Source organism: Oryx dammah, unplaced genomic scaffold (genome assembly GCF_014754425.2).
Source record: "Oryx dammah isolate SB20612 unplaced genomic scaffold, SCBI_Odam_1.1 HiC_scaffold_25, whole genome shotgun sequence".
Taxonomy (NCBI): Eukaryota; Metazoa; Chordata; class Mammalia; order Artiodactyla; family Bovidae; genus Oryx; species Oryx dammah.
Genome location: NW_024070209.1, coordinates 101713873 through 101737439, shown reverse-complemented (window position 1 = coordinate 101737439; position 23567 = coordinate 101713873). Strand labels below are relative to the sequence as shown.

The 23567-nt window shown below is 43.2% G+C and overlaps 1 protein-coding gene across 5 annotated transcripts in view; it reads left to right on the top strand.

Annotated features, from left to right (window-relative positions):
- TSC1 (TSC complex subunit 1) overlaps nucleotides 1–23567 on the top strand; it is a 52249-nt gene that overhangs the window by 8395 nt on the left and 20287 nt on the right. For 3 of the 5 annotated variants that reach the window (XM_040225465.1, XM_040225461.1, XM_040225462.1), the window contains exons 2-9: nucleotides 527–589; nucleotides 7641–7825; nucleotides 11899–12002; nucleotides 13113–13265; nucleotides 15403–15547; nucleotides 17054–17208; nucleotides 17588–17661; nucleotides 23331–23506. In XM_040225465.1, the coding sequence (XP_040081399.1) occupies nucleotides 7720–7825; nucleotides 11899–12002; nucleotides 13113–13265; nucleotides 15403–15547; nucleotides 17054–17208; nucleotides 17588–17661; nucleotides 23331–23506 (913 nt within the window). In that variant the 5' untranslated portion in view covers nucleotides 527–589; nucleotides 7641–7719. Of the gene's footprint in view, nucleotides 1–526; nucleotides 590–7245; nucleotides 7342–7640; nucleotides 7826–11898; nucleotides 12003–13112; nucleotides 13266–15402; nucleotides 15548–17053; nucleotides 17209–17587; nucleotides 17662–23330; nucleotides 23507–23567 lie in introns of all 5 variants that reach the window. The other 2 variants (XM_040225464.1, XM_040225463.1) reach the window with 1 other exon arrangement.

Below are 23567 nucleotides of genomic sequence, written 5' to 3'. Positions count from 1 at the left end.
GGGGGGCTTATGGGGACCAGGACGTGCTTCATGCCTGGTGCTGTTCTTACTCGTGGGGCACCTCGGGTAGTTACTCTGCCCCACACAGCCTTAGGAGGCAGGCGCTGCGGCTCTTCTCTCCGTACAGAGGACAGGATTTAAGGTTAGACGTTAGAGACATGCAGTCAGCCAGCCAGAGTTGCATGGCTGCTCAGTGGCGGGGCCTGGGTTTTTCTACTCCGAGCTCTAATTCTAGAGCCTGTCCTGCCCGCGCACTTACTGCCCACTCAGTTATGGCTCTAATGAAGACAGTTAGCAAAAGGCAGACTTTCCAAGTTCAGCGCAATAGAAAGAATTTTCCTGCAGCCAGCTGTTCGGAAATGTAGATGGGGAGAGGCCTGTGCACCATTCCAGTGGAAACCAGATGGCCATCTGTCAGGGATGGGGTGGAGCGGGAAGCCAGTGAACCCCAACACCCCTCTGATGGCGTCCGGGATCTCACTGCAGCGTGAGATGGTGATTTACAGATGTGTGTTTTTCTCTCCAGTGACCATGAAAGACACCAGGTTGACAGCACAGAAAACTGAAGTACCAATTGTCCCCAGAACAGGTAAGGTGTAAACTCAGTGCAGCGGCTGTGGGGAAGGGAGGGGAGAATCATTTATCTTGTCTGTGGTTGCACTGGTGCAAGGAGGTTTCTTTGCATTCAGGATGTAACGTTGATGATTTTAGCTATTTGCCAGTAAGTGGACCTTCTGTGCCGTGAAGTAATTAGTCAAATTATCGGTAAGTTATTAATGGCTTATTCAGTGCCAGGCATGGTGTTAAGTGCATCCTATGGTTATTTATTTTCCTCTTCACAGCCATACTTTTGGTATGTCTTCATTTTGCAGATAAGGAATTAGGCTCTGAAATGTTATGTAATTTTCCTAAGGTTGTATAGCTGGGGTACTTGCTTTACCTGCAACTCAAATCAGTTCTGTCTAACAGCAAAAATTGGTTTTAACTACTAAATAAAATTGAATCCTGAGTGTTTTGAGCAAGCTATTTAACTAGCACAGAGGTTCTCAACCCTGGCTGTGCCTTAAAAACCCACATGGGTCTATAAAAACAAACCAGATGCCCTGTCTGGACCCTGCCCCTTGACCTGCTCTGGAGTGAGGCCTGGGCTTCAGGATTTCATAGCCTCTCCAGGTGATTCTAGTGTACGAACTAGGCTGAGGACCCCTGAGCTAATGAGTTAGCATTTACATCTTAACATGGCTTTATCTGTTACTTGTCTTAATCAGTTTTCTGGGCATGAGATGTATGCAATTGTGGTTTCTAAGAGCTGGAGGAGTCTTCGAGTCCTAGAATGTATCTTTCCTAAATACAGGGATCTAGCATATCTGTGGCTAGGAGTGTGGCCTGAGTGGTCCCTGAGCAGGATGTTGAGTTTGGAGGCAGGAGTGCGCAGTGCAGCAGCTTTCTGTCTGCAGGAAGGGCATAAGGAAGATGGGAAGGCGTTCTGTCTGCTGTCTTTGTGCACAGACGGCTGGTGGGACTCAGCTGGTGCCTCCCTGGTTGCCCTTTGCTGTATTGTCACTGTCTGCCTCATCTTGCCTCATAAGAGTTACGAAATAGGTGAGGATTTTTGCCTTAAAGCTTGCTGTCTGTTCACAAACAGGGTCTTAATACAGATTGTAGACTCACAAGAAGGTGGAAGAAGCATTGTTCCCTGACGAGTATGGAAGACTTCCTTGAGTTTGACTTCTCATTAAAAAAAAAATTTTTTTTTTTTTTAAATTTAAATTTTTATTTATTTATTTATTTATTTATGGCTGTACTGAGTCTTCATTGCTAGACAGGCTTTCTGTGGTTGTGGTGAGCGAGGACGTCTCATTACGGCGGCTTCTCTTGTTGGGGAGCATAGACTCTAGAGGGCATGGGCTTCAGTAGTGTGGCTCATGGGTTCAGTTGCCCCGCGGCATGTGGAATCTTCTGGACCAGGGGTCAAACCTGGGTCCCCTGCACTGGCAGGTGGATTCTTAACCTTGGGCTGGTGGTCCAAGGAAGTCCCATTTTCAAGCATTTTATGGGTACGTCACCCTGTCCGTTGTTGGAAGGCCACTGAATACGTGTTTGAACCCAGTGTCAGATGGTCCTGTTCATATCCTCGAGGCCCAAGCTGAATGTCACACATCAGAAATCTCAGATTGTATTAAATGTTTTTCAATATTACACTTTTTTATATTTCAGTAGTCATATTGTTAAAGTTTGAAATTTTAACGTAGGAAAAGTACTTGGTCAGCACCGTCAGCTGCTGGACTGCCCCCGTCCCGTGTTAGCAGGTGTGTGATACTAGAAAGATGTTCCCCTTCAGCTGCCACTTTTAATCCCGTCACTAACCTTTGTGGACAAAGCAGAATGGAGTTCAGGAGAGTTTCTGGTAAATTATGTTTTAGAAGGAACCTGTACCTGGGATTCACAGCTTGGTCAAGCCTCAAGGATCCTTCATCTTAAAGCCACCTTAACAGTTATTGACAACTTATGTCAGTCATCTTGAAAAGCTTTTTGTTTAAATTTTTAGCCCCCGCAGACACAAAATACAAGACAAAAACTACAAGAAATTGTCTTCCTATAACGGTTTTATAAAATCTGTTTTGAAATTTTTGATTAGTGAGTATAAAATGTGTTTGAGTATTTTATTTTTTTCTTAACATAGTTTTTTTCATATTCTTTATGTTTGACATGAGGATGATTTATCATGGATATTCTTGACTGTGGTTTGGGTTTTTTTTCATGTTTTAAAATTTAGAGAACAAGCTGGCATTTTATTTTTAATTCACCTTCACAAGATGTGTGGTGTTCCCAAATCTGACTTTTTCTTGAAAGACTACAAATTAGGATTACAAATTAAATGCAGTTATTAAATGATTATTTTTTATAATAAATGTAAAACAATTATGTAAAGGTTAGAATTAAAATATACTTTAATTTCTTTTGTGTAGCCAAGTATTGTTAAAAGTTTTATAAACATTTGGCTCAAAGAATAATTACTGTTATTTGTAAAGCTATCTAGTGAACCTACCTTCTTGATACTCATTAATATATTTAACTGTTTGAAAGTCCTTAATTGTTTTCGAACACAAAAATCACATTAACTGAGGCTTTTATTTTTAATAATAATAAATGAATAAATATTGTATTGATGGAATTTCAACTTATAAAACACAAAGCCTAGATGTCGCATCTAGAATGTTTTCTCTTTGTTCCGATATTAACGGTAATCCTAAATGCATGCCTGTCCACATTACAGACATTGTGTGGATTACATATGATGGTAACATTAACTTATCCTTGCTGGTCACATGTACACAGTCCCAGAAATGCTGCTAAATGCTGCTAAAGTGGCCGATGGACCGTTCAACTTTCAGTCCTACAGACCAAGGCCACAGCCAGATTTGGGCCAAAAATAGAAACTAAAACCGAACTTTGGTAAATCCCTGTTTTCCATGCTTGTTGAGACCATGCTAAGTGTTCTGTTTGATCAAATCTGGTTACCAGTGTAGAGGTTAAGTTTGGTTTATTCAGAAGTAGTGACTTGGAACCCCTCTGTTGCTTTAGATTAGGTGGTCTGGGAGGCCTCTCCAAGATGGTGACATTTTGAGCAGAGACTTGAAACCAATAGCAACACGAGGATCTGGGAGAAAAGCACCCCAAGGACAGAGGCAACAGCAAGTGCAGAGGCCTGCGCAGGGCGCTGTGTCCCTGAGCTTTAGGAACCCGAGACTAGAGCTGGATGGCAGGGTGCGGTGAAGCAGGCCGCCCCGTCAGGTGCGCCTGGCAGCCACAGGGGAGCCAACTCTTGTGAGCTCCGTGGGGAGCCGCTGGATGATTTTACATGGGAGCAGTGGAGTCTGATTTCCCTGTTTCAGAGGGTCTTGGTGGTGGTATAGGGGAGAGGAGTGATGGAGACTGTGGTCCCTCGTTCTTTCAAGGGGACATGATGGGGGCTTGGACTGGGGTGAAACAGAAGGGGTAGTCAGTGGGCTTGCTGGAGGATTAGATGTGAGTGTTAGAGTGGCGGAAGAGTCAAGGATGTCACCTAGATGTCGGCCGTAGACTGATGGTTGTGCCTATTACTGAGGTCCAGGAGACTGGCAGAGGGACAGGTTTTGGGGTGGGGAGTGGGTGTTGAAAGTCATGACTCCTTAATATAAACAGCATCATTGATAGCACTGTACTGTGCCGTGTGGCCCCCAGTGGTAGTCTTAAACTAAACAAAATGTTGCTCTGGTGTGTGGGATACAGAACTGTATGAACTCAGACATTGAACTCTTGGCTTCTCCCATCTCCTGTTTGCTATGCTTGGTTACTTCCAAAATGGAAGCAAGACTTTCACGGCGAAAGCAGATGCCTGATGAGCCGTGGTGCTAACCTCTCAGTGACTTTTCCCTTGTCTCCTCTAGGCTGTAAAGTGTGTTTAACATGTACAACTCACCCACTCCCACCACATCCAGCTGGAGCTGGTCCCTTCCTTCCCTTGTGTACTCACTGAACCTTGTCCATTTCCTGCTCATGTATATCTAGTTCTTCATGGCACATTCTAAGTCTTTCTTCCCTACTTAGCACCCTGCACTTAACCAAATATTTGAATAAGTTTAAAAAAGAGAGAGATTCCGGTCATGGAACTAATTCCAAAGGCTTATGATTGAACTCCTGAGAGGGTTTTTTAGAATGTCAAAAATCCTTGAACTTGAGGCACTTAAATGAAAAATCCCACAAAAAAACCCATGATTTATATTTTTCCTGGGGATAAGAAAAATATGATTGAAAGGTAGAATTTTAGAACTGAGGAGACAAGCAACAAAAGGTTGTTGCCAAAAAAATGTACAAGTGTAATTTAGACTAAAACATTATTTTTGCTTTCTGTAAAGCACTTGGAAAGAGTAGACTCCAGAAACCAGACTTTATACCTAAATTACCGCCTGAAAAAAAGTGAGGTGGTCCGTGTCGGTCAGCCCTGAGTACCGCCAAGTTGACTAGATGGGCGCCATCTTTGTCTAGTTGCTCTGCTCTGGGCTGCGTGTATTTGCAGGAGCAGCTCCGACACCACTGTCTTCTGAGCGCACGGAAGACAGACTCAGGAGCCTCGCTAGCCAGAGACAAGGCAAGTATCTGCTTTACTGGCACAAAACCGAACTGAGGGGCAAAACACCTCTAAGAATCATTTGTGAGTTACCCGAAGTAGAAATGAATGTGGGGATCAGCTAGATAAATGTGCTGTTAAAGTCATTTTGAAAGTGGTGACCCAAAGATTTTCACCAGTATTCGTAATGGTGATATGTGAGTACCACTCAGTGTGTGTTTGTTTGTGCCAGGTACTGTGCTTAACTGTGTGATATAGGTTATCTCATTTAATCCTTCCGATGAACGATAAACTCTGACAGGTTGGTATTGTCTTCGCTTGTGAGTTTAATATAATCCAACTTACAATAAGGTGAAATTTGTTTCTATTTTCAGCTTTCAGCTTTTACAGTGAAACCTTACTGATTATGGTCTCACATTTCTGAGTCCTTTGAAATGACTTCCTTTATGATTTACCTGTTGGATTTATACTTATGTAAATATAAATTTGTATTATATTTGTATCATACAGCGTGTTTTCTGTATCGAGATTTGCTATCAAAAATTCATTTATATGTTTTAATAGATCTTCCTGGCTAATGAATTTCTGATTCACCAAAAGAAAAATCACTGAATATCACCAGGTTGTAATTAAACAAGAGCACAGATAATAATAAGTTAATACTCAGCAGTCTCAGGGGGTCATTGCTACTTCAAACTTGGCATTCTAGAAGGAGGAGCTTAACTCTTCATTAGCAGTTTTTCCTTTGTGTGGTGTTTCTCAAATGGGGTTTATTTACCCTTAAAAGAATTATTCTGGAGTGCTTATTAAAATGAAGATTCCTGAGTCCACAATTCAGTTCCAAAATGGGCCCAGAAAGTTAGATCTCAGGTGATTTTAATACATACTGAAGCCTGAGAACTGTTCCTTTTTTAAGTATGTATCTTTATTTATGTATTAATATTTAATTGGCCACGCTGGGTCTTAGTTGCAGCATGCAGGATCTTTAGTTGTGGCATGTGGTGTCTGGTTCCCTGACCAGTGATTAAACCTGGGCCCCCTGCACTAGGAGCACAGAGTCTTAGTCACTGGACCGCCAGTTCCAGAACGTTACTCTAGCTTACTCAAAGACAAGCAAATACAAATTAAGAGTATATTTTAATGTGACTGCAAGTGACATATACAGTTGTTGGTCTGAGAGCTGAGCCATCTAAGTTCTGCTTTACTGTGGGATCTTGGCAGAATTGTTTATCCTTTTTGAATATCCATACTATGATTTGTAAAATAAAGATAATACCTGCCTGCCTCACAGTCACTGATGATCACAACCACGAGTTAGTTTAATGTCATGTTTATGGACTTAGGGCTTTGAGTGAAGTACATTTGGGGTCAAATTTCAGTTCTCCCCGGTTTTGCCTCCTGCTAGCTTTGTGGAGAAGGCAATGGCAACCCACTCCAGTGTTCTTGCCTGGAAAATTCCGTGGATGGAGGAGCCTGGTAGGCTGCAGTCTATGGGGTCGCACAGAGTCGGACACGACTGAGCGTCTTCACTTTCACTTTTTACTTTCATGCATTGGAGAAGAAAATAGCAACCCACTCCAGTGTTCTTGCCTGGAGAATCCCAGGGACCTGGGGAGCCTGGTGGGCTGCCGTCTATGGGGTTGCACAGAGTCAGACACAACTGAAGTGACTTAGCAGCAGCAGCAGCTTTGTGACACTAAGCAAATAGCTTGATCTCTGTTCCTCTCCCTGTAAAATGGGGGATAAAAGAACCAGTCATACTGTTGTTATATATGGAGTATATTTGATGATATTTGTGAAGGGTTTGCAGTGCCTGTCTAAGAAATGGTAGCTGTTTTTACAAATACAGCTTTAAAAACCATGGTGGGGAGAAATGAATGGTTTTAAGTGTGTCTAGTGACTCGTGGAGAGTAAGTGACTGCTCCCCTGCTATGAAGGACTGAGTATTGGAAGGTGCAGGGTTCGCCCTGATGCCCCTGTTCATTCATGCCCACTTCGCTGTGACCAGCAGCATTGGAGTGTGGGATCGGTGTCTGGAATGAGGGGCATAAGCTGAAAACAGAGGAACCATCCCAGGTTGAAATCAGGTTTCGAACTCATACACTTGTGACCTAACCAGCCATACCGTCTTCCAGACACTGATGGGGTTATCAAGAAGATAGCATTCTTTCAGTTCTTCTGAAAATGGTTCATCTACTCTTTGGACCAGTGATTTGAAGCCTAAACCCAAGGTAGAATCAGCAGTAATTAATAAAACTAACAAAAATTTCAATTTAGTCCTGTCACTAAGTTGCTGGGATGATTCCAACTGTTTTTTTTTTTTTTTTTTAAATAGGTTTCTCTCTGTTGCATTGCCTAGAACTCCTCTTCATAAATTTGTCAACAACACCGTTATTTACACACCTTAGCTTCTTTTTATCAACAGTGTTCCGGACAAACACTGCTTTGAAAACATGCTCAGATTGTCTGGCAAGTAGGTTTTTGTGGAGGGGAAAAAAAATTATCACAACATTTCTCTTCTATTTTGTAGTCTGGTTGTGGCACCAATGAAGAACCTTCAAAGTCTTTAATGCGCGTCCTGAAGCAGCAGAGCACATTCGTGTCAGACAATGGCCCAGCAAGCCAATGTTGGGGAGCTCCTCTCCATGCTGGACTCCCCGCTGCTGAGTGTGCGTGGCAACGGAACAGCCGTCTTTAAAGAGAATCTCAGTTCTGGTAAGCCAGACCCTACCCTGGTTAGCCGCTTCATCTTCTAAAGAGAGTCTTTAAAACCACCAGGAGAAAGCATGCATGGCTGGATTCATTCTGTAGGTGTGTTAAGCTTTTGGTTACAGAACTATTTATTCACAGGCTGTGCACGTGCTCAGTCATTTAGTTGTATCCAGCTCTTTGCAACCCCATGGACTGCAGCCTGCCAGAACTCCTCTGTCCATGGAGTTTCCCAGGCAAGAATACTGGAGTGGGTTGCCATTTGCTACTCCAGGGGATCTTCTGACCCAGGGATTGAACTCACGTCTCCTGCATTGGAAGGCAGATTTTTACCATAGAGCCACCTGGGAATCCCTTCACATAAACTCACAAACATAGACGTAAGAATCCCATAAGGAACCTTGCTTGCCCAGCCTTTACTGTTGCAGCGAACCTCCCTGACTCCCCCCTCGTAGGTATTTTAACACAGATCCCAGATACATCATTTCATCTGTCAGTCATATGCCACTTTTAATATGAAACGTGCTTGCGGGCATGCTCAGTTGTGTCTGACTCTGCAACCCCGTGGACTGTAGCCCACCAGGCTCTTCTGTCCATGGAATTTTTCTAGACAGGAATACTGGAGTGGGTTATCATTTCCTCTTCCTGACCCAGGGATTGAACCTGCATCTGCTGTGTCTCCTGCATTGGCAGGCAGACTCTTTACCACTGAGCCACCTAGAGCTTCTTTTTAATCATAGAAATATAAGTTTAAACAGTACCCTTTTTTTGCTTACCAGATTGGCAGAAATCAAATATTGGTCATATAAATGGGTGTTGTTAGCAGGAGAATGAATACATGAGAGTTTACCCCTTTTGGAATATCTGTCATTAATTAAAAGCACATGCCATTTGGTCCACTTATAAGAATCCATATTTCATTCACTTGAATGAAATGGAACAAAAACTTGGAAAAACCAAAGTATCCTTCTAGGTGGCTGACTGAATTAACAGTAGAGCCGTGAGGAGAGCGAGGAGCTCGGTACAGAGAAGGAAGCAGGTCGTCAGTGCTATTGTGGAAGGTGTCATGACAGCAGGAAGAAGGGAGACCCTTCCACCACACCGTGTTGAGTGGAAAAGACACGCGTGTGCACAGACTGTGGCTGTGTGGATGTGGGGGCTGTGTGTGGGCGCTGCTGCCAGGATGAAAAGTTTTGAAAGGACATGAACCAAAGCCAACAGTGTTTGTCTCTGCAGTGGCTTGTGAGGCCAGTGGTGAGGAAAGCTGTCACTTGTGTGTTATTCCCTTTCATATAATCTGAGTTGTTAACAATAGGTATGAATTATTTTTGTCACTGCTGCTGTGTTGGTTTTTTTATGATCCAGTGGATTTTGGCAATTTGATCTCTGGTTCCTCTGCCTTTTCTAAATCCAGCTTGAGCATCTGGGAGTTCTCGGTTCATGTACTGTTGAAGCTTGGCTTGGAGAATTTTGAGCATTACTAATGTGAGCTGCTGCTGCTAAGTTGCTTCAGTCATGGCTAACTCTGTGACCCCATAGACGGCAGCCCACCAGGCTCCCCTGTCCCTGGGATTGTCCAGGCAAGAACACTGGAGTGGGTTGCCATTTCCTTCTCCAATGCATGAAAGTGAAAGTGAAGTCGCTCAGTTGTGTCCGACTCTTAGCGACCCCATAGACTGCAGCCTAGCAGGCTCCTCCGTCCATGGGATTCTCCAGGCAAGAGTACTGGAGCGGGGTGCCATTGCCTTCTCCGTACTAACGTATGAGATGTGTGCAATTGTGTGGTAGTTCCAACATTCTTTGGCATTCCCTTTCTTTGGGATTGGAAGGAAAACTGACCTTTTCCAGTCCTGTGGCCACTGCTGAGTTTTCCAAATTTGCTGGCATATTGAGTGCAGCACTTCCACAGCATCATTTTTTAGGATTTGAAATAGCTCAGCTGGAGTTCCATCACCTCCACTAGCTTCGTTTGTATTGATGCTTCCTAAGGCCCACTTGACTTCACATTCCAGGATGTCTGGTTCTAAGTGAGCGATGACACCATCGTGGTTATCGGGGTCATTAAGATCTTTTCTGTATAGTTCTTCTGTGTATTCTTGCCACCTCTTCTTAATATCTTCTGCTTCTGTTAGGTCCATACTGTTTCTTTCCTTTATTGTGCCCATCTTTGCATGAAATATTCCCTTGGTATCTCTAATTTTCTTGAAGAGATCTCTAGTCTTTCCCATTCTATTGTTTTCCTCTATTTCTTTGCCTTGATCACTGAGGAATGCTTTCTTATCCCTCCTTGTTATTCTTTGGAACTCTGCATTCAAATGGGTATATCTTTCCTTTTCTCCTTTGCCTTTCGCTTCTCTTCTTTTCATAGCTATTTGTAAGGCCTCCTCAGACAACCATTTTGCCTTTTTGCGTTTCTTCTTCTTGGAGTTTGTTCTCATCACTGCCTCCTGTACAGTGTTACGAACCTCCGTCCATAATTCTTCAGGCACTCTTATCAGATCTAATCCTTTGAATCTATTTGTCATTTCCACTGTATAATCGTAAGGGATTTGATTTAGGTCATACCTGAATGGTCTAGTGGTTTTCCCCACTTTCTTCCATTTAAGTCTGAATTTTGCAGTAAGGAGTTCATGATCTGAGCCACAGTCAGCTCCCAGTCTTGTTTTTGCGCACTGTATAGAGCGTCTTCATCTTTGCCTGCAGAGTATAATCAATCTGATTTTGGTATTGGCCATCTGGTGACGTCCATGTGTAGAGTTGTCTCTTGTGTTGTTGGAAGAGGGTGTTTGCTGTGACCAGTTTGTTCTATTGTCAAAACTCTGTTCACCTTTGCCCTGCTTCATTTTGTGCTCCAATGCCAAACGTGCCTGTTACTCCAGGTATCTCTTGACTTCCTGCTTTTGCGTTCCAGTCCCCTATCATGAAAAGGAACTCTCTTTTTTGGTGTTAGTTCTAGAAAGTCTTGTAGGTCTTCATAGAACTGTCCAACTTCAGCTTTGGCATTAGTGGTTGGGACATAGACTTGAATTACTGTGATGTTGAGTAGTTTACCTTGGAAACGAACAGAGATCATCCTGTCATTTTTGAAACTGCATCCAAATACTGCATTTTGGACTCTCTTGTTGACTATGATGGTTACTCCATTTCTTCTAAGGGATTCTTGCCCACAGTAGTAGATATAATGGTCATTTGAATTAAATTCGTCCATTCTGATCCATTTTAGTTCACTGATTGCCATCACTTTATGGCAAATAGGTGGGGAAACATTGGAAACAATGACAGACTTTATTTTCTTGGACTCCAAAATCACTGCAAATGGTGACTGCAGCTATGAAATTAAAAGACCCTTGCTCTTTGGAAGAAAAGCTATGACAAACCTATACAGCATATTGAAAAGCAGAGACATTACTTTACCAGCAAAGGTCCGTCTAGTTAAAGCTATGATTTTTCCAGTCATGTATGGGTGTGAGAGTTGGACCATAAAGAAAGCTGAGCACTGAAGAATTGATGCTTTTGAACTGTGGTGCTGGAGGAGACTCTTGAGAGTCCCTTGGACTCCAAGATGATTAAACCAGTCAATCCTAAAGAAAATCAGTCCTGAATATTCATTGGAAGGACTGATGCTGAAACTGACATTCAATACTTTGGCCATTTAATGTGAAGAATTGGAAAAGACCTTGATGCTGGGAAAAATTGAAGGCAGGAGGAGAAGGGGACGACAGAGGATGAGATGGTTGGATGGCATCACCAACTCAATGGACATGAGTTTGAGCAAGCTCAGGGTGTTGGTGATGGACAGGGAAGCCTGGCATGCTGCAGTCAGTCCTTGGGGTCGCAATGAGTCAGACACGACTGAGCAACTGAACTGGACTATGGCTACTTAGGCATATAAACTTGATATTATCTTGTTGTTAAACCTAAATTCATTTTAGAAAACAGAAATACAACACTTCATGTAACTTTGGATAGTGTACAAAGAACCATTCTCTGAATTTTGTTACTGGCAACTGTTAATATTTGAGGTAGGTTTAGAATGTTAGAGGAAATAACTACTATAAACAGTCCTTTTCTTTCTTTAGACCGTGGTCCGATGCTTGTGAACACCTTGGTGGATTATTACCTGGAAACCAACTCTCAGCCTGTATTGCACATCCTCACTACCTTGCAAGAGCCCCATGATAAGGTACCTGCTGAATGGTAGAGATCTGATGCCCTTTCTCTGAGAGCCGTGACTGCGTCTGTGTAGCCCCAATACCCGGTGTGTTTATAGCTCACTGCTTCCACTTCCGTGTGCCACTGATGATGCTGCTCCCAGATTGTAACTACACATACAAATAGTTGTCAGGACTTTTGTTTCCTGAAAAGGTTTCGAAATATAACATATTTCAGAGGCCTTCAAAGATCTTGCTCTCAGAAGAAATCCTGCCATCCTAAGCTGTAATTGTATAGTGACAGTGATCCATAAGGTACCCATCTTTAAACACGTGCTCTGAGAAGGGTTTCAATCCCAGTTTTAGACTTTTAATCCATATGGCAAAAGCTGTAAATGTGAGTACCTCATGAGGCTAATTGCCTAGTGCTCTTTCCAAGCACCAGGCACTTGGAAGCCTCCTTTATGTTTTGTTTTTGCTTTTATTTTTGTTGATGGTAAATAGGTAACAAAGCCTTGCAGTTGCACATTTTGATTTGTCTTGAGTTTATGTGTACTGGTGATTTACTTAACTGGGATTTGAAGGCCTTGCCATTGTCTGCCTTTTACGGTACATCTTGGGTGGTTTTTTTTTTTCCCCACTCTGGGCTGAATTTTAACTTCTACTGCTACCTGAGTTATATCTGGGGCCAAACCATGGAGGCAAGGCCCTGGTAGCAATAAGTAGCTGCTTCCAGTAGGATCCCCTGAAGTTTCAGCAGCTTCCACTTATTTGAGGCTTATTAGAACAGAGGTTATTCTAAGAAGTGGCCTATTTGTATTTCAGAATGATACAGAGGAGTCTCCTTCTTGCTTACAGACCTGTATTGTGGGGACTCTCTTTCAGGAGTTGCAGACCGGCTGCCCTCTCTCAGGACTCATGCATCACAACAGTGTGTTTGTTTGCATGGCTTTAAAAAAACCTTGAGTTTGATCTCTTTACCTGCATGACCCTTTTTTACATCCAACTGATGAGAGACTGGAATTGTTCACTGCTGCCTCGCCTCATGTGCACTTCATGCGTTCACATGAGTGTTTCCCTGGGGTCCCTTGACTTTCCTCAGCTTTATTGAGATTGTTTCTCTTGTTCTTGTGCATGTTCAGCACCTCTTGGACAAAATGAATGAATATGTGGGCAAGGCCGCCTCTCGGTTATCCACCCTCTTGCTACTGGGCCACGTCGTGAGGCTGCAGCCATCGTGGAAGCATAAGCTCTCTCAAGCACCTCTTTTGCCTTCTCTACTAAAATGTCTCAAGGTACGATGTTTGTAAGGATTTGCACGAAATAGCTTCATCATACAATTTCTGAAATTCTGCGGACCTTAAAACAAGCCAGCTAGATTTTAACTTTGAGAGTTTAAAGACTGTAACACGGTTCAAACTTGGTGCTTAGGAAACTCTCAGTGCATCACTGTGTCTAGTGCAGTTATGTGTGGTCCAAGCAAATATGGTCACTTTTTGATCAGATTGGTTCAACATATGCTATCCCAGCCCTCTTTGATTTCATCATTGTCTAGCCTTTTGTCAGTTAGAAATGTACTGGTTTGTCTTGGGGGAATCCCTATTTCTGCATTCTCTTTTGGCTAATAGCAAAATGGCTAGGACTTTTAACTATTTAGGAGCAGGTTCTGGTTGCAGCTGTAATGAGATTTATTGGGTAGAAGTCCTTACCAGACTGTGTTCTGCTTTTTTTGTACTCAGCTTAGTGCACTTTTCTACAGAGTCAAAACCTAAGTGGGACCTTATGGTTTCAGTTTTGACCATGGCTTACTGAAATACTTAGGGCGTTTGTTTAATCTGTTTTAGTTTCTGGCCTTATTTCCTACCTGTAAACTAGGGAAATGTGGGTGATGTGAGCTGCCCGCACCTCCCAGACATGAGGGTGCCCAGTAGCGTTTGTTCCAGGATGGCCAGCCTTTGAAGGCATCTGACACAGCACCGTGCAAGTTGATTTCTGTCTGTGCCAGCGAAGGGCAGCTGTTTATCCTCTCTAGAGGTGGGTCTCAGGGAGTCACGGTGGTAGGGCGTCATAAAGATGTGCGTTTAATGTTAAGGAAAAGCAGGAACCTCTTCAACAGCTTAATTTTTTTAAATGAATGGATGGATGAGAATATAATCTGATTTTGAGGCACACTGTTTAGTTCAGATTGAAGAATACTTAACCTTTTCCAAAAGAATAAGCCTTGAAAATTACTTAAAAACTGTTAACCCAAACTTTCAGTTAGGATGTTTTGTTAGTGTTTTTGGGTTTTTTTAGTCAGAATTCATTACAGATTCTTGATTCTCCTGTCAGTATTTTATGTTTTTCCTATTAGATATCTGCCATAACAGATGGCTTGGTGCTTGATGTAAAAAACTAAATCTATTTAAAACTTTATTTCCAGGTACTTTCCCTGGTGGCCCAGTGGCTGGGACTCCATGCTCCCAGTGTGGGGGGCCCAGGTCCAGACCCTGGTTGGGGGACTAGATCCCACATGCCCCAGCTAAGAGTTCTCATGCCACAGCTGAAAATCCTGCATGCTGCAGCTAAAGACCTCATATGCTGCAATTGAGACCGGGCACTACCAAATAAATAAATTCATATTTATTAAAAAAAAAACCAAAGTTTATTTCCAGACTCATAGGTTCCTTTTTTATGAGGAATAATGAATGTTCTAACCTGCATGGTAGTCTTTTGTTTAATGTCTTGTTTCTTCAGTCTGAATTCCAGTTACTTGGCAGACATTCATAATTTAATTATGGGTCAGGGGAGCCGCTACAGCTAGTCTGAGTTGATTTATTATTCATCGGTTATTAAGTTCAGTTAGTCTAAATTTATATGACTTGATGTTTAAATTGTAGACGTGGTCAGAGGTCCCTGTATCTTTTTTATTTGCTGGTCTCTAAATAACTGCTGTGAGGTGAGCCATTAAGAAGATTTGTTAGTGCTATACTAATTTCTTATTAAGTTATACTTTTGTTATGATCTTTTAGAAGTAGAGAATGACTTGTTCATGTATATGGGTCTTTTTACCTTAAAGAGTAAGTACTGCATAATTTGGCTGAATGAACAAGAATAGCAACATTTCTTTGTTCTGTTCTAAAGCAACTAGTGCGTCCCGCCAAGGGCTATTTATAGCGCCGCATCCGAAGTATCTGGGTTTGGGATTTTCTAAGCCACGTTTAAGCCCTGCCCTGGAAGAGTTTGGTGCCTGAGTATGGTCCCTACAGACTCAGCTTGGTCGAGCTGGTCCTCAGTGGCTTGTGGTTGAGTCCGTTTCAGTGTTGTGCCCCCAGCATCCTAAGGGCTAGGATGAGGCTATGCCTGTGTTCTAACTTGAGAACCTCTAAGTGTGCTGATCTAATGCTGCACACCTGAGAGGTGTCTCTTCTCGCTTGACCTTCCCTCCTCCAGATGGACACTGACGTCATTGTCCTCACAACAGGAGTCTTAGTGTTGATAACCATGCTCCCAATGATTCCACAGTCGGGGAAACAGCACCTTCACGATTTCTTTGATATTTTTGGCCGTCTTTCGTCGTGGTGCCTGAAGAAACCAGGTAAAGATCTCCTCCTATCCCCGTCGTGCCGCACCAGGTGAGTGCTTTTGTGAATGATGAACAGGTCATGTGCTGGAAGAGAAGGACATGTAGAATCCTGTAGCTGAAATGGTTGGTTGTCACCAGCCAGGTGAGGGAATACCTCAGCTATTTTCCACCAGGGGCACAAATAAGAAGCAAGACAGGGACTTCCCTGGTGGTCCAATGGCTAAGACTCCAAGCTTCCAATGCCAGGGGTGTGGGTTTAATCCCTGGTCCTGAAACTTAGATCTCATATGCCAAGAAATTAAAAAAAAAAAAAAAAGCATGACTGTGGAGATACTGTCCTTATTTTGCTGGCTTAAGAGGATTAGTTGTCAGAGAAACTGAGTGGTGGGTACAGCTTCCTGATCTTCAGTAAACTGAAAAACAGCTTAAATCTGTGTTGCAGCAGTATGGGACTATGCTGGTGGGGCACGTTTGTCCTCCTCTTGGTCTGTAGTGGCAGAGCACAAGCTTCTGGTTCAGAGAACTTGTCCGTCGAACATGCGGAAGGAGGAGAGAGAACCTGGCTGGCCCTGATTAGTGTTCCAGCTTTTAGTACAGGGGGATTTTGTTTCTACATCAACAGGTAGCACAGCTCTATCAGAATGACTCAGAAGCTGTAAACATGTGAACTTTGGGATCTTTTGGTCCTCCCAGCATGAAATGTTCACATCAAAAGAATGAAATGTGTAAGCCCTGGGAAATGGAACACTGTGGCTTCTTGTACTGGATTAGGTAACAAGCCTGAGGCCTGTATGATGCCAACTTGTCTAGTAGGCTCTTTTTGCTTGAGGAGAAAGGAGTGGCCTGCCCTTTGTTTTAGAGCAGCTTTATGTATACCATTGGGATTTTCCATAGGGTCTGGATAAGGCTAGATGAATTGAATTTTCTATTTCTCCCACTCTTAGCTCTTCAAGCTAATTTCAGATAGTAGCTTTTCACTCTGTAGTTACGAATCTGCATAGCTAAGACTACGAACTGATTTTAAAAGGTTCTCACACATTCATTCCACAAATATATGAATGCCTGTTATGCAGCAAGCTCAGTGAGAGCTCTCAGGGCACAGAGGTGAGTGAGTTGGTGCTCTTCTTGAGGTGTGTACTGAATCGGGCTGTGGAGACTTATGATGACAGCTTGCAGGGGGTATTCTTGTAAAGGTGCTTAAGTATTACAATTCTAGGGTCCTTGTTAAGGGGTGCCTAGAGAGGAGGGCAGAAATTAGATCAGTGCAAGCCTCTGTGGGTTACTCCAAGTAGATGGGAGTTTATCCAGAGGCCATGGGAGCCACCCACGGATTTCAGACAGTGGTGTCTGGTGTGTTCAGATTTGGGTTTTAGAAAACTGTTCTTTACTTACTGTCTTTGGAGTGAGGCGGGAGCACACATACGCAGAAAGTCCCATTGGCAGCCTGTGTGTGTGTCTGTCTGGCACACACGTGTCCTGTGTCCAACTAGGAGCCCCCTCAATGGATTTCTTTTTTAGGCCACGTGACAGAAGTCTATCTCGTCCACCTCCACGCCAGCGTTTACGCTCTCTTCCATCGCCTGTATGGGATGTACCCTTGCAACTTTGTCTCCTTTCTGCGTTCTCACTACAGTATGAAGGAAAACCTGGAGACTTTTGAAGAAGTGGTCAAGGTAAATGAACACCCATTTGTTGGCCATTTAGTGTACTATGGAGATGGGCTGCATTTGTAAGTTTCGTATTAAATGTTAGGAAATTTTGAAAAGAAATCCAGCCTTCTCCCCATCTTGCTCACTGCCCTCAGCCCTGGTAACTATGAATCTATTTTTTGCCTTTAGAGGCCTTGCCTGTCCTGAATATTTCATGCTTATGGAATCATATAATATGGTTTTTTGTTAATGGCTTCTTTCACTTAATGTAATGTTTTAAGATTCATCCATGTTGTGGCCTGTGTCAGTACTTCATTCCTTTGTATTGTCAAATAACGTTTCATTGTGTAGAAATACAACAGAAATTAAGCCTTTTATAACTTGTCAACCCAAACTCCTTTAGCCAATGATGGAGCATGTGCGAATTCACCCGGAATTAGTGACTGGATCCAAGGACCATGAACTGGACCCTCGAAGGTAGAGCCTGAACTAGTGACAGACTTTCATAGACTCACTTGAGAAATTGAACATGTGATCTCAGAGATGTCCCTTTTGAGATGTTATTGGAGAAGACAGGTTTTTCTGTTTATTTCACTTTAAAGGACTTGCACAGTGAAGCATTTTGCGTGCATGAGTCTAAGACATACTCCTCACTGACAGAGGAAGAGGTTGCATTGCAGGTGCCTGTCCCACAGAACCCCAGAGGGCTGGGAGCTCGGTGGTCTGTGATCATGCGAGGTGGGCGGTGATGGGTGTGGTTGGAAGCAAACACACTGGGAAGTCTGGATGTTGAGTGGTCGGATTCCCCTGGTCGCTTTCTCCATCCTGCTTAGACAGGTGACTACCATCCTCCACGGGGCCTGGTGGAAGTGCCCAGTTTTATCTCTGGAGAAGTGGAACCTGCCAGCCTCCTTAGTTGAGAATGCCAAGCTTAGTGGAAGGTGGAGCTGAGTCACGACCAGAAAGAAGGAAGTGAGATGAAATCCTACACACCAAGCTGTGTGAGGCTCAGCCCTTCCCTTGCTTCTCTGGCTGCTCCCCAGGCAGGGAGCTGATGCCTTTTGGAGGAGAAGTGATGCTTGGATATTGATGTTTGAGGAGCTCCCCCTGAAAAAGATGACTCACTGCTTGATCACCTCCGTAAATCTCAGATCTCCACAAGCCCTCCCTCTGCTACGCAGACCTTTTATCTGAGCAAATTGCTGTGAGATACATGTAGAGGAGCTTAGAAAACATGTAAGAAAAATTTATAGTAATGTGTGGATGCTTGTGTAGACACCACTTTAAAAAAATGGGACAGTACCCTCTCCAGTTGCAGTCATCTTTGTCCCTGGTCCCTGTCTCACCTTAGAGACAACTGCCATTCTTGCTTTCATTTTACTCATTCTCTTACTGTTAAAAAAAAAAAAAAAAAAGTATTTATTTTTGTTTATTTTGTTTTTGGTTGCAGTGAGTCTTTATTGCTGTGCACGGGCTTTCTCTGGTTGCAGTGGGCAGGGTCACTCTTTGTTGCAGGGCAGGGGCTTTCTCTGGTTGCAGCGGGCAGGGTCACTCTTTGTTGCTGTGCACGGGCTTTCTCTGGTTGCAGTGGGCAGGGTCACTCTTTGCTGCAGGGCAGGGGCTTCTCGTGGTGGCGGCTCCTCTTGTTGCAGAGCACGGGCTCTAGAGCCTAAGGGCTCAGTAGCTGCGGCTCGTAGGCTTAGTTGCTCCATGGCATGTGGACTCTTCCCAGGTCAAGGATTGAACCCATGTCCCCTGCATTGGCAGGCAGATTCTTAACCATTGTGCCACCAGGGAAGTCCTCTCTTTCATGGTTTGACCACATGTGTTGTTTCATTTTGAGAGCAAGCAAAGTCTGGCCTTGGAAAATGCAGTCTTGTCACCATGAGATGAAGTTTCCCAGGAGGTAAGAGGAAGAACCAAGAGGGAAGAACTCGCGGCTTACCCTAGTCAGGGCGTCTGGTGAGACCCATAGCGAGGGCCAGGTACTGAATCTGCTGCCGAAATACGGCAGAGGGAGGAGACTGCTCTGTGTGCGATCGTGGCAGCTTCCAAGTGTAGGTCAGAGAAGAATCCTTCTGTGGAAAAAGATGAATGTCCTTAGCTAATCCAGGGAGAGTAGACACTTCATTAGTGTATTCATTAATCAAGACAAGCTAAGTACCAACAAGTTGTCTAGGCCGCCTAGACGCTCTGTCCCTCTGTTGGGAGGATGATTCGGTGGCAGCAGAAACCTTAGTGAAGGCCTGCTCACGCCTGTCTCAGCATGTGTTCTGGTCTCAGCAGTCGTCTTCGGTGCCTCGTGCGTGGCCGCCGTCTGACTCTCGTGGCTTCTTTGGGCCTCTCACCTGTGCACATTCTCCCCTTTCCTCTATCTCACGCCTTTCTGGGTTCGCTCCTGTTTTCATGGGATTTTAGAGAAAGGATGCTGTTTTCTGTGTGGGTATAGATTTCTGGGTTGGGAGTCATTCTCATTCAGCAGTTTGAAGGCGTTATTCCATTGCCCCTTTGCCGCCAATGCTGCTGTTGAAATCCAGAGACATTCTTATTTCTGATCATCTGCATTTATTGTCTTCTCTTGGCTCTCAACATACTCAGAAACTTCCTAGTGATGTCCCTTGACATGAATCTGTTCTCGTTTTTCAGTCTGGAAGCTCTTATCTTTAAGTGCTAGGAAATTTTCTGCAGTTATATTGTGCTTGATTTCTTTTCCTCTGCTATCTCTGTCTTTCTTTCTAGAACTCTTAATGTTCTGATGGAGAATTCCTTGAGTGGTTCTCTGCTTTTCTTTGCTCTCCTGTTTTTTCTCTCTGCTCTCTTGTCCTACTTCCTAAAGATTTCATTGTCTTTAGCTCTTAATCCTTCTGTATTCATTTCTGCCACATTTTCAGTACCTAAGAACTCTTTAGTTCTCTGGATGCTCCCATTGTTTAAAATTGTAGCCTGTTTTTGTTTCATGGATGCAGTCTCACGTCTTTGATAAGATTGATGGGAGCTTTTTTTTTTAAGGTTTTCTTTTTCCTACATAGTCTTTTTTCTCTATACTGCCCTGTTGTTGTTCTTTTTAAAATTTTGAGGCTTTTTGCAAAGATCTGGTGATCTACTTGTATTTGGATGAGGAGACTAAAAACCTCCGTTCACAAGGATGGGGCTTGTTGACTTTGTGCTTTCTTGTAGGTTGTTCTGAGCATCTGTAGGAGATGCTGTTATCAATATTGGTTTCCTTTTGAATTAGTCAGACTTTTTCAGAAAAGGGCTTTCTGATCTCTAGTCTACAAGAGTTGGGCTACTCCTGGAGAGTAGAGACTGCTTGGTGGGAGAGATGAGTGGTCTTGGCCTTCAGAATGTACATGCTCACTTAACTCCTCTCTTTGGAGTGCCTCAGTCCCTTGACTCTGTTGAACCTCTTCAGAGATGAGTCCAGATTTTGGAAAGCCAAGTGGGATCTCAGGCTCAGGCAGCGTTTACCCCATCTTCCTGATTTTAGCTGCCCTGATTGACCTGTCACTCATCTCCAGTTCTAGAAATACTTCATGTATACAAGTTCTTTTGCTTTTCAAGGATTCTCCAGTATAAGTCAGGTTGACTTTTAGCTTTGAAACATTGGCAACTTAGGGTTCTGCTTTCTGGTATTCAGTCACTACTTGCCCTTTGGCTTTCTGGTTTCAAACACATGTGGTGCTGTTCTCTCTTTCCTCATGCTTCTCTTTCTTGTAGGCTTATATTTAAAAGGAAAGAAACGTTGGTGGGGTTTGGGGGTATTGTGCAGTTGGATGCACACGTCCAGTCTGTTGTGTTAATTAGGAAATCTCCTGGTTCAACTTATAGAGCCTCACTCACCTTGGATAGGCGGGTCATCTGGCTTTTGAAGAAAGGTTCTAGTACCAGAGACAAGAGACTAATGTAAAGAGTAGATAGAGGAGCTAGCAAGAAACAAAGATAATGCAGAGAGCAAAAGAAAACATCTACAGTAGCTGCAGAGATGAGACATTAGTGCATATATAAAGTTCGGGATGCTACATAAGAGGCTAAAGAAAGCAGTGCTGGAAATTTAAAACTATAGCTAAAATAAACATTCTGATAAAAGAATTGGAGGGTATATTTGAGGATATCTTAGAGAGCAGAATCAAAGGATAGAGATGAGTTAGATGAAAGAAATTTAAAATAATCAGTCCAGAAAGTCTAATATCCAATAAAAAGGGGAGGAGAAAACTTTGGTAGGGGAAGAAATTGTGAAAGAAATAATAGAAGAAAATTTCCAACACAAGTACAAATGATACAAGAAAATACAATCATAGAATTGAAAGACATGAGTTTCCAGGTTGAAGAGGTTTATGTAGTTCCCAGCACAGTCAATGAAAAAGAATGCTACCAGCTCAATATTGGAAAAAAAAAAAAAAAAACAGGATCAGAAATCAAAATGAGGTTAGCTTCTGAAACACCTTCAAAATGGAGAGAAAAAGGTTTTCAATTTAGAATTTTATTCCTAGCCTGATTGCCTATCAAGTATGAGACATTTTTAGATACGCAGGGACTCAAATTTACCTCCCATGTACCCTTCTTTAGTGAACCACTGAAGCGTGTTCTTCACTAAAATGAGAGTAAAATCAAGGAAGACAGAGTCCAGGAAATGGGGGACCTGACTTAGGGTCTTCAGCAAGGGGAGTCTTGGTATAACTTGTATAGCAGTGCTGAGAACAACCAGTAGGAGAGGGAGGGCTCTGGCAGGCAACTCTTTAGGATTAGGTGAACAATCTCGGTAAATGGTTTGCATTTTGTTATGTAAAAATTATATTAGGCGTTTTCCCCCAGCTGTGAGAGCAAGTTTAGGAAGGATTAGTATTAGATACGTGGAAGACTGAGGCAAAGAAACAGAAAAATTTGAACTCTAGGAGAAACTAAATTGGACAGAAGGGGAAATATTACAGAATACTCTTTGGCTCAGCTGTCAGTGGTACTGATCTAGTCATTACAATGCATTGTTCAAAATCACTTTAGAAACAACAAATCAGTGATCTGCTGTTTTGAGAGCACTGGGGAGGATCCGTGGAAGTGACCTAAATGCTCACCTACCATAAGGACGTTAATAGTTGATGTCTAGAAATTCAGACGTCAGAAATTTGATGCCTAGAAATTTGGAGGTAGGGTTACAGTTTACCTGGAAGCTGAAGCCCAGAAAGTTCCTTCATGCTCTTGGGGGTCATTGTCCTCTCCCACTCCTGGCAGTCATGATCTGCCGAAAGCATGCTTTTCCATGGCAGGGTACCTTTCTGTAGACCCTGTCTCTCTGGTTGGACCTTAGGTTGTCTCTTTTCTTCTTCTGTGACAAGCTGTGCTGACTGTTGTTGTCCATCTTGATATGTGTCTGTTTCCTCAGGCTGATTTCTTAGACATGGAACTCTGGATCACACAGCAGGACTCTTGAGACAATTCTTTAAATATCCTCATGGGCTCTCTCTAGGTTCGAGACTTGCTGAGCTGTCTTTCTGGTCTGGGGATGGATTAGAATCCTGAGGGTTTGATGGGAGATCTTAAGTCAGCCTCAACTGCCTGGCAGTTTCCAGGTCCCCCTGTTCTGTGATTACTTCTGTTCCAAAGGAGAGTCCCCTGCTGACTGCTCTGCCTAATCTGTATTCTGTTTTGAGGCTATGCCTGGTCTATTGTTGCTGAAACTTTGGTTTCAGATTAGTTTCTGATAACTTGATATAACCATTTTAAATAGGATATAGGTTTGTAAGGCTTCCCTGGTGGCTCACTCCACCTGTAGTACTGGAGACCTCCTGCAATGCAGGAGACCTGGGTTCAGTCTCTGGGTTGGGAAGATTCTCTAGAGAAGGAAATGGCAGCCCACTCCAGTATTCTTGCCTGAGAAGTCTCAGGGACAGAGGAGCCTGGTGGGTTATAGTCCAAGGGGTCACAAGAGCTGGACATAACTCAGCGACTAAATCACCTCCTGTATAGGTTTGTAAAATGAATGGCTAATTCCTTTTATCATAGTGCTAATTCATACTTGGGCTGGGGTGGTTCTGCCTTATTCTTGCTGGTCATAGTTCAGTGGCTGGCATTGAGTCTGCACTCTGAAGTATTTGTTGGTTTGATTAAATGGATTATAACTTGCATTTCTTGACTTTGATTGTCTTCTACAGGTGGAAGAGATTAGAAACACATGATGTTGTCATAGAATGTGCCAAAATCTCTCTGGACCCTACAGAAGCCTCATATGAAGATGGCTATTCTGTGTCTCACCAAATCTCAGCCCGTTTTCCTCATCGTTCAGCCGATGTCTCCGCCAGCTCTTATGTTGATACACAGAATAGCTATGGTAAAAAGTGACTTTGGTACTTATCTCTTTACAACTTTGTCTCTGGAAAGCATTGTTTATT